The following is an 18,071-nucleotide window of genomic DNA, read 5'->3' as shown; positions in this document are numbered from 1 at the left end:
AAAAAATAATTAAAAAATATACACCTCCTCTTCATCTCAGGTAGATCAAGACAGCACGCAGAGAAGTCCCAGACTAATCCGGGCACTCCCTGAACACATCTAAACCTGTTTAGCTTTAATGAAATCATTGCATCACATTTCCAGATTTTTGAAAACAAGCTGGTTCATTACATTCTTTTTGACACAGTAAATCCCAATCTAGCAACTGATATGGAACTCTAAAAAAGAAGCATACAAAAATTTAGGAAGATCTTGATGGTGTGAGCTTTGGAAAGTCTCTCCTACCTTCTCAACTAATATTGCCACGGTCCAGAAGAGTTTATAAAAGAGTTTCCAGAATATTCTTACTAATCTGTTCTGTGGCCACATCAGAAAAATATCTAGAAGCAAGTTGCTATTTCTGATGATACTTGGGTCTTTGTAGCAGAGAAATACTCAATAAATTATTCTCAATAAATAGCATACAGGCTTGAATTTGCATACATCCAGAAGTGATTTAAAATTCTTGACTGCATTTACATACCCTCTTTCTTGCATGCATTGCGTATCTTGTAATGTTAATACACTGTGGTAATTAAACATCTATGGAGATTCTCAGTCGTCCAAGTAATAGTTATCCCAACGGTGCTTTTTCACAAGGCACCTTTATATGTTTATGTTTAAACAAGAAAGTCCAGTTGCCTTGTGAAAAAGCACTTTTGGGATAACTGTGGAAGTTATTTTTCGTAACTGTACAATATGTATCTTCCACAATTATATACAGCAGTGATCCCGCCTCTGTGGTCCATGCTGTCCACAACCATCTGTATTTCCCAACTACAGCCTGCTTGCTAGCTCAGCCTCTGTCTCCCTGTGTCCACAGCAAAGACATATGCCACCTCAGTCTCTCATTCCCAATGTTTACTGCCACTCAATTCCACTGTATGACATTATCATACAGTTCCTCCAAGGCAATGTCATACAACTTACACTGTCAAAAGATACCTCTCTCTGGAGACCTCTCCCACTGATATGAAATTCAAGGATTGCCATCTAAAAACATTATAGACCAGCCAGTTTTGAGGAGGTATCATTAATACAGGTCTATTTTTTCCATATGGCACATAAAATAACTCAAATGGAATTTTTAAAAAAATATTTAAAATGTCTTCAATGTGAGTGTAAAATTACGGAATGCAACTGTAATTTTCTTATCCACTGAAAACCAGATAGTCTCATGTTTTTAAAACTGAAAGTATAGGGAAAGGGTCTTTGCTTTTTTATTTATCAAAGCTTCAATGCCACTAAATTCCCATAGGCTTTAAGGGTCTAGCACAGTGGTAGGCAACCTTGGCTCTTTTATGACTCGTGGACTTCAACTCCCAGAATTCCTGAGCCAGCATGCTGGCTCAGGAATTCTGGGAGTTGAAGTCCATGAGTCATAAAAGAGCCAAGGTTGCCTACCCCTTGGCTAGCAGAATGCCACAAACCTTAAAACCACAAACAAAAAACCCCCAACCAGTAAACACTCCACAACTCATGACAGTGCCATCTTGTGGGGAGAGACTAAATCACCGCATCTTGAAGTATCTTTAAGTCTTTACAGCTGTTTGTAAACCCAATAAAGCAGACGAGACCTGGATATATCTGGAAGGAAGCTGTTCCAAAGGACAGACAAGATGGCTCACCCTCTGGGTATTCCTTGAAAGAAAGGACCCTCAGCAAGCCCCCTCTTCCTGATCTCACTGGGTGGTCAGATTCAACCTGGAGAAGCCAATCTCATAAGTATCCAGGCCCCAAGCCATGAAGAGCTTTAATGATGACAATCAGCACTTTGAATGGCATACAGGTTTAACAGGGAAATTCCTGCATTTTCTGAAGCCTTATTCAGGGATCGATGAGTGCAAAAAGTTTGAGAAACACAGATATACAGCTTTTTGAAAGTTAAGCCTTGCCATTTAAAACTTATGTATTCTGCATTTCCAAAGTTTCGGGATGCTTTCAAACAGTATAAAAACTTCAGCCATGAAAAATCAAAACCAAAACATCAGTAGCTCCAGAAACATTGAACATTCCAGAAGAGAGATGTTTTATACCTTTTCTTTAAGTTATAAAACTGAAGCAATCTCACCATCATTACACAGATTATTGCACAACTTTGATAAGACTAAGATATAGGCCTTCCTCTCTTGTCATTTTCACTTTAACAATGACACATAGAGCAGGGACCACATTTAGCTAAGGTTCAAACTATGAAGTACATTAAAACACATAATATTGCTGATGAATAGACTGGGCATGTTCCTACATTCTAGTAACCGTTAAATGTCAAGAGGCAATGATGGAAGCAGAAATGATTTAATTTTCTTATCTTGTGTGCTATATATTCTTGCTCTGGATCGGGAGCATTCCTGACTTACTTTTGAATAATGCATGACTACACAGAGCTACATACTACAAATTTAATGCAGCATGTAGTTTGACTTTAAGCTATCCTCATGGTGTCATCAAATATAAAGTTATAGTAGTCTGTACTAGAAGTGATAAAAGTGTGACTCAGAATAATAATAAGCTTACCTTTTTTTTTAAAAAAAAAAAGGGGGAATAGTTTCTGTGTCAGTTAAAAGTTTGTAAAAGATGTTCCCACCCTTTGTCAATTAATCAAAACTTGTAGCAGTCTGAGCATGGTAATATGATTACCACAAGAAAAATGTTTCTTACACAATTTTGGAAGCTGAATTTCTTTCCAAGCTGAACTCCATCTGATTTGAACTACCCAGTAGATTTAACACTGATTAAGAACCAAAGTGGCTATTTTTAGGCTGTGACTGATAACCTCTAAGTTTAGATAAGCCTCACTGAGCACCATATTAAAAAACATCAGTGAAGAATCCAGAGGAATACAAGCTCTGCAGTAGGCTTAATTTCATGGCTGCATTTTGAGTAAAAACGTCCAACAGCAAAATCCAGCTCCAATTTTAGATATTCAAGTCCTATTATTAGAACTACATTATTTTGATCTAAGAAGCAGCCCCAAATGATTTGTTAATTTTAATCCTAGGAAGATATGGATGTAGATCTACTGAGTTATTCTAACAAAACAGGAGGCAATGTTCTGTGATCAAGCAGTAACAGTGGCTGCTTAAATTCTTTCCCGACAATCATTGGATACCCTTTCCCATAAATTAGGTTTCCTCCACACAAGTTTCTAATACATTTACCTGCATAAATACATGTCTAACTTTCCCAAAACACAAGCTGTATAACAAAAAAGAATCAAGTTATCGTGACCATTAGTATCTTTCAGTGCACAGAAACAGTTCAAGCTATTTCTGTAGGACAAGCAAGGCGTTTTACATTCAAAACTGCCCTGGCTTGAGATCACAATTTTCATGTCATCCCTCATGAGGAAGACAAACTCCCAGCTGAAACTCCACCTCCTCAGCCTCACAAAGATCAAATAACTTCTTATTCTTACTGCCTACCAAAAGCTTCGTAATACAACAAAAGATGGAAGACTCGTCCCCTGCTGAAAACTGCCCTTTGTGGCATAATTTATATTCAACAAAAGTAACATTTCAAATATAATTATGTGCATGTCAGCACCAGCTATTTAGATAGCTAGGTTTTGGGGGGAAATGGATCAAAACAGAGAATTTCATTTTTGACACAAATGCAAAATACAGATGCCCTTTACTCGTCCCATCCCCCCAATAGGCCTCCTATGTGACATTGTTTTATTGTAGCACCATCATGAATGCTCTTAACTCATGCTACTATATGTGCTTTTTCATTGTTGTTGTTGTTTTAAAAAAGAGGAAGCTCTTACCATCACCCATTTCATCAGAAAAGGGCAAACTGAAGACTGCTTCATCAATCATATGGTTTGGGAGATTTGTATAAAACCGTCCAACAGTTGTTTCCAAATTGCTCAGCTGGTTAAGGACCATCATACTGCCCTTAGTTACAGGAAAAGCTGTTCGATCTGGGACTCCATACTTTGCTGAATTTTGTTCTGCCAGATCTCGAAGAAAGGCTAATTCTTTTAAGCCTGTCACACCCTCTGCAAATATAGACATTGGACATAAACAGAGAGAAAAATTAAAGCACCTAGTTTATGAAACCGAACTGAGAACTCAAAGAGTGGAAATTATAAACTAGTCATTATACAACTTAATGCATATATATAAAAATAATTTTATTAGTATAGCCCATGCCTTCTGAAAATTCAAAATACTGAATATACAACTGAAAGACCCTTAATATTCCAAACACATCTTACCATTCATGAGAGCATAAGTAAGGATCATTACGGAGTTGTTAAGCAAACTATTTTCTTCATTGATGACACGAAGAGTAGTCTTTTTACTGTCTTCGGATGAATCTCTTGATGCTATTCCAGCTGATAAGTAAATTATGACTGTATCTGTGTCTAAGAAATATAAGAAGAGACCTGATGTGCATATAATCTAACATACTAGGAAGTATTTACAATAGTAGATTCTCAAGATTAAAATTATGCTTGTAATAAGTGGAGTAGATTTCTCATTGTCATAAAAATACTCAAAGTTCTACTCCATGTAATGTCGCTAATTTTGGTACCCAATAAAAGAAACCTTAAGTAAACCAATGTTTGCAAATTTCAGCACCAAATTAAACAGAAGATAGTTTTCCAAGGTTACCTACAAAAGACTGCTCTGTGTGTGTGTGTGTGTGTGTGTGTGTGTGTGTGTGTGTGTGTATTACACAGAATGTTATACATCATCTAAAATAAAGATATACCATCTGTTATTAACAATTCCTTTATATTAACTTTCCATTTTTAGGCCAGAGCATTAAGATTAGGATTTCAATAGGGCAGTTAAGCCAGAGGAAAAGCAGACTGTGTTCTCATCTCTTTTTGATATAAAAAGATGACATTTCTATTTTATATACATGCATTTACTTTGATCCTTTGACTGAAAAAGCAGGAAATATTTGTAAAGGTTAGAAGTTTTGCATGTTTTTAAACCTTCCTTTTCAATGCAATACCTTTGGGGGGGAAAAAACATGTCAATCAAATTACTTTTGGATAAATTTAAGAATGCTATTTGATTCTGTTGCTGTTGCTGCTAATAATGATGATTATGATGATGCTTTATCAAATGTACATGCCACCCAACTCCCAGAGAGTCTGGGTGGTTTATAATTGTTAAAACGTTAAAAAAACAGAGAACAATAGATAAAATACAAAAATAGCATGAGACAAAGGGACAATAATGGCAGAGGGGAACATCAATCAAAGAAAGGGGGATCAATCGTCCTCTTCAAAGGTCTGGGTGAAATCCCTAAGGAGTGGAAATTGTTCAAATTTGGGAGCAACCGCATTCTAGAGGATAGGTGCTGCTATAGAGAAGATATACTTCCAGGATCCTTATGGATAGCATTGTTTAATTAATGGAACCCATAGCATGCCAAGCCTTGCAGATTGAATCAGTAAATAGCATTTATATGGCTTCCTTACAATCACTAATGGAAACAGCTTATGGAAAAGTATTCAGTAAGTAAGTAAATGGCTTGTTCAGTAAGAACAAGCCATTAAGAGAACATAACTGTCATCAAATAGGACACCAAATACCACTATTGTTAATAGTCTCCTCTTTATAATTTTGATAACCAACTCTCCCAACATTAATTTTCTACCATCAGCCAACTATATTCCAGCATATTGCCTGTTATTTTTTCCTTGATTTACTGAATTATAATATAAGTCGCATTATGATAATATTTTTTAAAGTTTCATGATGTTCCTAGAATTAAAGGAATTTAAGGAGCTAAAATTAATTAAACGATGCCCCTGTTTTTAATGGTTGAAAGTTATTAAAAATGCCAAAATTTCCAATCTCATCTTATTTTTTGTGCTAGGTGTTTCTCAACAATATTTTGCATCATAAATCTCCATTCAGAAGACTTGATGATGTGCATGTTGAGCCTGCTGAGAAAGCAAGATGTTAAAAACATCGCAATATTTTAATACAACCATATTTGTACTAGATATAACAACAATCAAGAAGATTGTTTATGAAAAATAGAAGCACATCCTCCTCATGACCAAACAACATAGTTCTTCAGTACTATACTGAGTACCCAGTACTTTACTACACAGTATAGTTCCTCAGTATTAGTATTTATGCTAAACTACAATAACTCCAATGTAAAACAAGGGGAGATGCTTCAAGAATCCATGTGTGCATGTTGCTATTTTTATAACAATTACGTACATACATATCTCGTTATAAAAATAAATAAAAATATATTCAGAAGAGATAACAATATTGTGAAACCTCAATATTGCAGGTCTCTAATTAACTGACTTTTGTATGCAATGGATCAATTTTTCACATTGTGAAAAATGTAATCATTAATGCTAATGATACCAATTGCGGTAACAGTCTAATTTCATTACCTAACAGGCATTCAGGAATACAAACACTTCTTCCTGCTTAATCTGATTATACAAAATTTTATTATACAGCTTTGATCAGTTAGTCTGACACTCCAGCATAGCCATAACATTTAAGAAAGCCATGGTCCATCATATACGGTTGTGCATGTTTCAAAAATGATTTGGAAGAGGTTGTTTGGACTTTGTGCAAGTGTGGAGCTCAGCAACATTCTGCTATTTATTAAGGCAGCCTGACATTTTTCAGACTTCCATTTGAGTCTGAAAAATGATGCTGCTGCTTTATGAGTTAACTCATACAATTAAATAAGCTGTATTTATTTTAATAAATAAGCCAAAGGATTATTTCTGAAGGCCTTCTTCCAAATAATTTCTAGGTTTGCATGACCAAAATTCATCAACCCATCTGGAAGGGGTTTTGGGTGGGCTTTAAAAAAATTACAAGTTCCGAGTACATCCAGCTTGGACTGCCAAAATTTAGTATCAAAACTACCAACTTTAAGTGACACATTTTTTTTATTGAAAATTTTATAAAAGTTTTACAATATAATTCCCCCCTCCCCAAAACCCACCCTTGCCCTCCCCCCTCCCTTCCCCCCACTTCCCAGAGCCAATCACAGGGTTAACAATACAATAACCATACTCTATCTAACATTAATCAACTATTAGAATAACAAATCTATAACATCCTTTAACTCTCTTTTAAACAAATATGCTAATATTAAATGCAATAATTATAACATCATATTATTAATTATAAATAAAAGTAAGTAACCTATTATAGCATATAAACTACATTATTACTCTAAAATTTACTAAAAAACCAAATGAAATTTTTTAGTACCATATTTACTCTCAATATAATCTATCCATCTTCTCCAAACCGAAATATATCTTTCTTGTGAGTAATCCTTTACATAAGCGGAAATCTTAGCCATTTCTGCTAAATTTGAGACTTTAAGTGACCATTCTTCTATAGTGGGCAAACGTTCCGTTTTCCAACATTGAGCTAGTAGTAATCTTGCAGCAGTTATCAAATTCAACATCAAATCCATTTCTTTTGTATCCAAATCTTCCATAATACCCAGCAAAAATATCTGCGGTTTAAACTTTATCTTTTTCTTAAAAATATTTTGAATATTCCACCATATCTTAATCCAAAATGCTTTTACTTCCCTGCATGTCCACCAAATATGAAAATAGGTTGCATCTAAGTTTCCACATCTCAAGTGACACAATTTGATACATGAGCAACATTGGCTGTTTCAGAACTGAGAACTCCAGAATATGTTTCTTTTGTCCTTCTGATCAGACTGATCTGGTTGTTCCAGGGTTGATCAGGCAGTTTCCCAGAAATTAATCTAACTTCTGGAAACCTACCAGGCTATCCTGGAGCAGCTTGATCAATGTATTTCAGAGAAGAAAAGAAAAAGGATTGCTACTGGCATTCTTCCAGATGCATTGGTGAGGCCGACCTGCTTAGCTTTATGTTGGAACTACATTTTATTCATCCACATTATTCTTTGGACTCCCTTAGACATGTGGTCTTTGCACAACTTTAAATATTAGTTGGTATAGTTAAACTTGGATTATCTCAAAAACTAGGCAAGGTTGTCCATAATTAATACTTGGATGGAAGGCTACTAGGATAGACCAAGGCTGTATGTTTGGGGGGGGGGGGGAGGGAACACCCTGAAAAAATGGAACCATAAACAATTTCCATAGCATATCATCATATTGTACTTTTATATAACTAATAGTATCTTGTAATCATTAAGGGATGAGAAATGATAAAGAAAAGATAGTACAATAAATGAAGTTTCTTTGGGTTGTTGTATAGATTAAGCTAAAAACAAAAAAAATAATTCCAGGTAATATTTATAGAATTGAAGACATTCTCTTCTTCTCTGCCCTGTTAAAAAGAAAAACCCAAATCCAAAAAGGAAAAAAAGATCAGGAGCAAAGGTATTAATTTTGTGTAACAATATACTTACTTGCTTGAGGTTTGATGCTATTGTTTGTATTTCGCATCAACTGAAATGCTTTCTGAAAGCCTGCTGCATGCTGGGTAGGGCTGTCAGATGATTTGATATTGCTAACAAAGGTGGACATCTTCCTTTTTGTCTCACTAGTAGCAGGAGACAGAAATGTCTTGTAGCACTGATCCAAAGAACAAGTTCTCACTGTGTCTGCCACAGTTAACACAGAAATCTGAAGAAGGATAAAACAAAATTACCTCCTGTTTAGAGTTGTCTTTTTTTTTTTTACATTGTGCTATAATAACAATAGAAAAGCCTATCTGATTTTAAATTTTAATTGTTGAATCAAAACTAAAGGCATATATCTATAAAACTTAAGGATAGTTAATTTATTAAAAATCACATCTTTGGTTTGTCAACAAAGTATTATTTCTTATGTAAAATGTTTGTAATAATAATCAGAAAGTGTCATTGAACTTTCAGATGAAAATAAAGCAACTAGCAGATTATTTTAGGGAACAGAAAGAAGTGGGGACCCTACATTTATGAGACCCCTGAATGAAATTCAAAGTAACAATCTTATTTCTAATAATCATGAAAGTAAATTTGCTCATGAATACATAAATCTATCTTTTTCTCCAGAATATGTAGCAGAAGGCTTCAAGTACACATGCCATACTAAGAGTTTCCTCCAATACCATTTCCAAAATTCAGAATGAAAGGGGTGAAAGCTGTCTCATCTTATTTTCTAGTCTTATTCTTCTCTGAGATAATCAGATTATATCCAAATCTGTTCAATTTTTCCTTTGCCATATTTGAAGCTTGAGAAACAGAGTGAGGGAGCCACCAGTACTAATTTTTGAATAGCCTTTGAACACTTCCATAGTAAAGTAATTAATTCTAATTAATTAATTAATTCAGTAATCTTAAACTTCTGTGATAGAGTGAAGAGGCAAATCATTTGCCACTTTTAAAGTCCCTTGGATTAAGGATGTTCAGATCAGGTGGTATGTATGTTGAGTACACTTACTTTTTCCTTATTAGATCTCATCTGCTAGTTTCTATTTTTGTTTCACATTAAAGGGATATGCCAAACTGAGACTGGGGTAAATACCATCCTACAGCTTTATAAGGTAATGGAGATAGTCTGATCCCTGCCCCTCCTGTCTGAATATTTGGGTTTTCAAGCAGAGGACAGGGTACTTCACACTCATAGAAACTTCTATGGGCAATTAATATGATTCATCCCAACTCCAATCTCATTTCCAAAGTTGCTCTTTCTCCCAATACTTTGGGAGAAATTAGGCAAACATTTGAAGGATCAAAACTAAGTTCCGACTTACCATTCTGAGTTAGCTTACCTTATCATGTTCATCTATTGAGTTCAGAATAACCTGGGCTGCATCTTTAGCAATCTGCAGTTGTGTTTCTGTAACTGAAGCTCCATGGTCTATAATGACAGCTACATGCTTTGACTGAGGTCTAACTGTAGAGACGTAGACAGGCCTAAAAATAAAAGTTACAGGATGCTGTGCTTCACACTCATTAAGAGAATTACAACAGACAAACTCCAGAAGTTTCTTGCATTGTCCAAAGGCATTATTTGAATTAACTGTGTGTTAAACTTATCTTTACATATTTATTTTGGTTTCAGCAAATTGCAGACCAAAACAGTCATATGTTACCTATTTTATCATTTAAAAAAGAAAATTTATTTTCCTCCAAAATGTTAGCCTTCATATTTCTACTCAAGAATCCTATATATAGATACTATCTATTATCTATAGATAATTATTATCTATTATCCGTCACCTCAGCCTTTAATCCAACTATACTGGAACGAGTTATACTGATTATCTTAATACAGCCTTTAATATTCACTTTAATATTAGTACAACTAATTACAGTGTTTGCCCATTAGGAATATTTTTTTTACAAATAATCACTTTCATAAAATAGAATTGTAAGGTAGTCCTGATGTGTATTTATATCGTCTGATGCACTGATTCTAAATTAGGCAGATAAATTAATGTAATCTAATATAGTTACTGGCATATTAAAAGACTATGCAAGAAATGTAAAATTGTATTGCTGCATTAGGCTTAAGGTTTGTTTTTTTTATCATGAATAAAAGTCTAATGTCAAGGCCAACTTTTCTATTAATAGTACGGAATATGATCCATATAGGATGTGCTATGAAAGTTTTTTTTATCTATGTAAAATACTTTTGAAAAGTTTATTAATTTTTTAAAGAGCAAAAAATGTTGTTAAATATGCCATAAGGGAAAAGAGAACAATTGCCATTTATTTTCCCCTGGATTGAGAAAGTTAAAACAGACTACTTGTTTGATGGCCACTAATTCAGTGCCAATATCACTGAACAAGTGGTAGTTTTGACTGGTCCTTGAAGTGCCAGCCATCGTACAACTTCCATGGTCATGTAATTGTGATCTGGTTGCTCAGCAACTAGTCCGGATTTCTGACCATCGCACATCCCACAGACACATGATTATGATTTGTGATCTTTGCTACCATCTTCTCACAAGCAAAATCAATGGGGAAGCTGGAAGAAAGTCAGGAGTCATGATCACATGAGGTCCTCACTGAACAACCCATGCTGTTCTCACTTAATGACTTTAAACCAGGGATTGCCAGAATTGCAGTTGCCAAGTGGGATGGTCAAATGACATCAAACTTTATATATGCTTCACTTAGAGACAAGAAATTACAGTCCCAATTACTGTTGTAAAGTGAAGAATACCTGTAATGTTAATGGATATAATTTTTTAAAAAATCTGTATTTTGTAAACTGGAAGATGGTGAAACGCTAAATTTTGAATGAGTTCATCATGCTATTCTTGTCATTTGAGATGCCTGAAATCTAAATTCTCTACTGGAATGACATTACTAATAAAAGTATTTTTATCTCCAAAATGCTTATACTGAATACACCAAAACCATACCTGCTGCGGTGTTCATAATTGCCTTTACATCGGAATTTGTGAGCTGGAAACACAGTAAAAATGCCTTCTTCTGAACTAAAGTACTGCCATTTGATTCCAGGATTTGATTTCAAATTGTCAGCAAGTACTATTAAAAATATAATAAAACAGAAAAGGACATTAACAATATCATAAGGACAGGAAAAAATATCTTAAATGTTTTTTATTTGATTAAAAGTTTCTTAGTATAGCACCAAGCTGTCTGAAATGATACATCCTCTAGATAACTTTCATAAGGAACGTACACAGTATGTGAAAGTCCAATTGCCATAAACCATAAGCCTACTTTATTTTCATGTGTTTAATGATATTTTTAATAATATTTATATTATTAATATTAATAATATTTTATATGGTTAATAGTGTTGGCCTCATTAAAATTGGTGCATAGTTCCTATTGTTATTCTTTTCAGCAAATATTAAGGTGCAAAAGCTACATCCAAATCTGCAAGACACAATTCTGAGATAAACTAACAAATCTGCAAATTATCCTATAGAATAAAAAATATCAGGAGGAAAATTTTTGATATACTGCATCTCAGGTTTTATACCATCACAACAGAACATATATTTTAAAATAACAGGGAGGTAATACTATGCTAATATGTGAAGCATAGGAACTTTACAAACCTTTCTGAAAAAGGACAAAACACACATTCTCTCACTCACACTGAGGAAATAAAATTTTAGGATGTGAGAATAACCGGCTTGCATTCTTCCTCTGAACTAAAATTAAAATGTTCATCCAAAGAGAGGTTACATCATCTACTGTATTTCAGTGCTGCTATTATAGAATTCAATTTGCTAGAATACTAACAAGCAGACAGTTGTAAGAGAAATGGATTTGGTTGAGTTAAAAAGGAACAAGGCAGCTCTCCAGTCAAGACTATTTTAGAAATGATTGAGGAACAGTAAGATGTTGGTGACCTCTGCAGCTCACACTTGATCTGTCAATGCTGACAGTTACATATTTTCCCCCCTGTGGCTATGTAGATACTGATCGTTTCATAGATAGTCAGCCTTTCCAATAAACAATTTGGGGTGTCTTGCTACTGAAAGAAGAAGAGGCAAAGTAAGGAATCTAATAAGCAAGTGGCTAATTATCAGCAGGCTTAAGTAGAGTTCTTCATGGAAAGCAGAAAGGCAGGCCTTCTAATCCCAACATTTCACTCAAAAGTCCAATAGTCCTAAATGAATGTTCAAGAGTTGATGTTGGCTGGAAAATAAATTGTCAGAGGAAGAATGAGGGAATCAATTTTGCTTGAGACCCTAATGGAGACATGTCAAACTCATCATGTGATGTCACGTGACGTATCGGAGCTTTTTTGCCATTGCCGGCAATGGAGTGGGCGTGGTTCCGGTATGATGAAACCAGCCCGCGGGCCGGCAGTTTGACACCCCTGTCCTAATGGTTCACTTCTGACTTCTGCAGAAACTCTGAATAGGAATACTCCAGTTGAGATGGTAGGAATACATCCTCACTATTATTATTTGCTCAAACTCATACCTATGCTAGTTTACCAAATGACAAAATGGAACTCCTTTGTAAACAACATTAAATGTACATTAAAGAGTAGGTAATAATTCAAATCTATGTTCAAACTAAAGCTATATATTTATATTATATCAAGTTTCTTATTCATTTCTCACTTTTGTCACATTCCCATCTTAAATGGCTATGTTTCTTCTTCCCCCCCAAGTATAACTCTTTCTCCAGGTGTCAAAAATCCATTAGAAACAGACGACTTCTTTCTACTTTCCACTAGAATAATTCCCACAAGGAAAGATTCAGGTTTCCTTTGCTGAAATGAAAGGAGAATGTAGTTCTAGAAATTGGCTTTCTGGCATGCTTTAAGATTTGCATTCTAGCTTCAAATTAACTGCACCTATAAAATATCATTCTTAAACAGAAAGATAAAAATGATGTTAGATATGATGTTTTTTTCCTCTTTCATGTAAATGCACATATTACACACTTGGGACAATGTTATTCTCATCTTACAAATACAGAGTTAGGTACAGAAAAAATGTAGAATAATTTATCCAAGGAAGCAAAGCAGCAGAGCAAATAATATACCAGTAAGCTTTAGGGAATTTCATCCTAAATTTAAGTTCAGGTTACTTGCTCATTCTCACTCATTTTTGTAAATTATGTTTTCTTAATTATTCAAACACAACTTTTTCAAGGTTTGGTTTTTAATTTATTAAGCCGTGATTTTAGTTGATACTTGAGCCTGGACAAGAAACAGCTGTTGGATACATTTTGCCACTTAAACACCAGCTTTATTAAGTGTTTATTTATTTAGTCTTTCTTAGACTAAATAATAATAAAAGAAAAACAAATTAGGTTTAGAAACAAAATTCCTGTATGCTCAGTAAGACTAAGGTTAAAACAAATTATTGATCACAATAGTAATATTGTTTAATAGATGTTAAAGAACAAGTCTGCCAAAAGGGCCTTTAACCATTGACTTCTAAAAAAAGAAATCCCAGATATTTAAAATACAGTGACTAAAAGAGAAAATCCCAAAGACCTTGATCTAGATACACACATATGTTTAGACTCCGGCAGATCTAAAAGCTGTAATTACACCAAAGATTCTCACAAAATTCAGTACCATGACTTTTTAGGGACCTCCCATCTCAGTATCCATTAAACCCATCCACCGTTTTGCACAAGCATTAAAGTAGCCTTCACCTCCCATCGTCTCAATGGTCTGCCACTAATCTTCCCCCGAGACAAACTCTGATCTTCCTGCACATCCACCAATCTTCTTAGTGCCTTATTCAGCCAGTTCAACCTCAGTAACCTTTCAAGTTCATGAGATCATCATTCTAAAATTGCCAGTTATTCTGTATTAATGATTTTCTAAAACTTTTGTATCATCCCACTCCACTTTGGAATTACCCAGAAGCAAGGTGTTCTCTCAAAGATGATGATTGTGATCTGATAGTGAATGCCAAGAGACTATAGTTGTCCGAGATGAAGAAAACATAATCATTTCTCCATTATATCATTGCAGCAGAAAGCGTCACCCACAAAGGTAAACTGACTTTGTGTTAAACTTGAATGATTGTTTCATCAGAGCATGTACTGTCTATTTATATACTTCTGCACACTACCTATGCCAAGCATGCTAATAAAGGGAATATAGTTTATTTTATGTTTCTACAGCAGGTTAACTACAACTACCGTAACAGTACTGCTGCTTCAGCTTAGTGGAACTGCTTAGTGGAGAGGTGGGGAACTATGGCCCCTTTATGACTTGTGGACTTCAACTTTCAGAATTCTGGGAGTTGAAGTCCACAAGTCATAAAAGGGATATAATTCCCCACCCCTGGCTTAGTGGTACTGCAGTCAGCTAGCTCATTTTCAATGCTTAGTTACCTCTTTATGCCAGAGGTGTCTAACATCAGCAACTGTAAGACTTGTGGACTTCAACTCCCAAAATTCCCAAGTCAGCATGCCTGTCTGGGGAATCTTGGGAAATGAAGTCCACAAGTCTTAAAATAGCTAATGTTGGACACCCCCCTCCTCCTGTTTTATGTCATCAGAGAACATGCAGGATGATCTGCTCCTTACAGCTTTGCACTATCACTAGTATAATCACTGGAAAGCATACAACAGTGATGGCGAACCTTTTAGAGACTGAGTGCCCAAACTGCAACCCAATTGGGTGGGCGTGGCCCATTGGGTGGGCGTGGCTGCTGTGGTAACGGCAGACTGAGTGGGACTAAAAAGTTCAATCAATCAATTCCAACTTTGCAAGAACTTTTTTTCCCCGCGAGAAGTTGAAATTGACTGATTGAACCTTTTTTTTTTTTTGCACATGGCAGCGGAGGCCTAAAGTGAAAAGGTTTTATAAAACCCAGCTGAAGGCCTAGGACTGGGGCGACAACGTGCGTGCCCACAAAGAGGGCTCTGAGTGCCGCCTCTGGCACCCTTGCCATAAGTTCGCCACCACTGGCATACAACAACCCCACAGCCCAACTTAATCAGATGAGAAGCCATTCTGGGCCTTCCTGACTTATAAAACGATGCTCTCCAAGAAATATGTCTGCTAGAGTAATTGCTTTGCTGAACCCTGACTAAAGCTTTATCTTGCTGAGAGAGCTACCTGAACTATTTCATTGCTAAGCTCAATAGTTTCCTGGCTAAAAATCTAGTCGTTCACTAGATCATTGCAAACTTTGCAGTGCAGCAGATTATTTTTTAAGAATAAGCAGGAGAAAGGGAGGGGTTTTTAAAAACACAAGCACACCCAAAACTTCTTCCTTTCACTGACTTCTGAAAGATGAAAGAATTTCCCATTTATAACAAAGGCAGGAAGTCTTGTCCTCAGTCTGAATTGGATTTTTGGTGCAGTGTTGTGCAACCAAATATATATGCCTACAAGGTCAAATTAGGATGTTACATGAACTAATCCTTGGTAACCTACTATCTTGACATGAGGGAACCCATGTAATATACCAAAACATCAAATGTTTAACTGTAAGATAAATACAACAAAGTTAAGCAATAAAATATTTCTCATAATAATTTAACTGGTTTTGGTTTTGGAAGACCAGAGATCCTTCTTGACATAGGTAGAAATACTCATGGGATGAAACATGTAAATTTAAATATGCATGAACTTAAAGCCTAAATTATGACAGTCCTATAAATTAGGCACTCTCAGCAAGAATTTGCACACCATTTTTTTTTTGCTGCCTCTCGCTATAAGATTAAAGCTCCAGCAATGAAAGATCAAACGTGAAAACTGAGTCTCAATCTTATAACACAAGGGCAATGTTAAGACATATTTCATAGCTGGAAAGAACCTATGGCAGTGTTAGATATAAAAGCTAATGGTGTAGCCCAATAATGATCTAATGGTATAGACTTCCACTTTTGCAATAGATTTGGACTGAGGACATTAGGCAACAGATCACCCAAGGAACAAATTTTCCTCCTCAATGATTTTTATATTTTTGATAGATTCATATTTGTTAGAATATGAAATCCACTTGTACTGCAAAGCTTGCTAATTGCAAGATAACAGCATTGTTAAAGCTGTTTATGCGCTCTTTGGCAGCAGATTCAAATTTAAATCTGGTTGTTAAATCACTGTTTGACCATATCTGCATACTATTTCATTTCAGACAAAAATACATATGTAAATAGATTAGATTTAAGATTTAAGATTAAGATTTATTTCATTTATACCCCGCCCTTCTCCCGGAGGACTCAGGGCGGCTTACAGCCAGTTAAAACAATTATACAAAATACAAATCTAAGATAAATTAAAAATAAATATTCGAATCGGCCGCACTACTAAAATTCAATTAAAACCAATTTAAAATTTCCCCTAGGCCAGTCCTGCCTGCTGANCAACCGGCACTGTCTGGTTGGCGGCACCCTGAGGAGGCCCTCTCTGTGGGAGCGTATCGGCCGGTGGGAGGTAATCTGTGGCAGAAGGCGGTCTCGGAGGTAACCAGGTCCGATGCCATGGCGCGCTTTAAAGGTGATAATCAACACCTTGAAGCGCACTCGGAAGGCCACAGGCAGCCAGTGCAGCTCGCGCAGCAGCAGCGTTACATGGGAGCGACGAGTCACTCCCATCACCGCCCGCGCGGCCGCATTCTGGACTAACTGGAGCCTCCGAGTGCTCCTCAAGGGGAGCCCCATGTTTGTATAAATGTTTGTACCTTATTGTAGATTGCAATATTTTGCCCATAATTTGAAAAAAAAAGAGTTGAAATAATCTCTCTTTTACTATTATTAAACTGAGATCCAATAGAAATACATTAAATATTTCTGTACATGCTTACAATGCTACCCTATCAATGTCTTCTCACAAGTAAATCTAATTAAGTCTAATATGATTTGTTTCTATGTAAATGGGTGGGTGTATATGTGGGTAAATGCCCATGTGTGTATGTATGTATGTATTATGTATAGATGTTAGTTGTCTATATGTGTGTGTGTGCGTGTATGTGCACACAGTACATTTCATTGCCATCAAAAGGCTTTTGATGATAAAGTTTAAATATAGTTAAAGTTTAAATATAGTTAAAAATACATTGCACTTGGTTTGCAAGTTAAATCCTTAGTAAAAATGGAACCCCAATATCTCCGGACTGTGTTCTGCTGAGCCTGAATCCTGCCAACATTCTTAATGTCTGAGTGAAAAAGGGACACCTCTTTTCAGTGTGTACATGGAACGGGGCCCATATTAAAAATGTTCCTCTGGCAACTGTCTCTGATGCCCTGAGTTCTTTTGGTGCACTGAGAAAGTTTCATAATCTCTATAAATAACCTGGCTGAATAGTATATTTGCAGTGAGATGGAAATCTGTCTAAGAAACACAAGAGTTGCATACTTGAACTCTGATTATCGTTCATGCACACTTTACTGCATACTCAACCTTTCATTGTATGTATGCCCCTCATTTCTGGGAGATTTGATATCCTTCAGATTAAAAATGCTGCAATGATTTGTGACAGGCTGGATTCCCATTTTAAAAACTTATTTAAAAAGCAGGAGAGCCAGGGAACCTGATAAGCATCATGTCACGTTCTTAGATATATCATTACCTATAGCCATTACATAATATTTCTTTCTGGGACTTTGTGAAACTTCAGCACTCTGGAATTTGATATAAAAATATGGACTACATTATATGCCAA

General features: G+C 35.6%; 1 protein-coding gene across 1 annotated transcript in view; it reads right to left on the bottom strand.

The window, feature by feature from the left end:
• CACHD1 (cache domain containing 1) overlaps positions 1–18,071 on the bottom strand; it is an 87,656-nt gene that overhangs the window by 39,480 nt on the left and 30,105 nt on the right. Inside the window, exons 6-10 of the mRNA XM_015823565.2 lie at positions 11,364–11,490; positions 9,762–9,906; positions 8,416–8,632; positions 4,262–4,411; positions 3,809–4,042 (exon numbers count right to left, since the gene is read on the bottom strand). Of these exons, the coding sequence (XP_015679051.2) occupies positions 3,809–4,042; positions 4,262–4,411; positions 8,416–8,632; positions 9,762–9,906; positions 11,364–11,490 (873 nt within the window). The remainder of the gene's footprint in view (positions 1–3,808; positions 4,043–4,261; positions 4,412–8,415; positions 8,633–9,761; positions 9,907–11,363; positions 11,491–18,071) is intronic.

Source organism: Protobothrops mucrosquamatus, unplaced genomic scaffold (genome assembly GCF_001527695.2).
Source record: "Protobothrops mucrosquamatus isolate PMUCROS unplaced genomic scaffold, P.Mucros_1.0 scaffold1915, whole genome shotgun sequence".
NCBI lineage: Eukaryota > Metazoa > Chordata > Lepidosauria > Squamata > Viperidae > Protobothrops > Protobothrops mucrosquamatus.
Note: the sequence above shows the minus strand (reverse complement) of the source record. Positions and strands in the feature narration are given on the sequence as shown.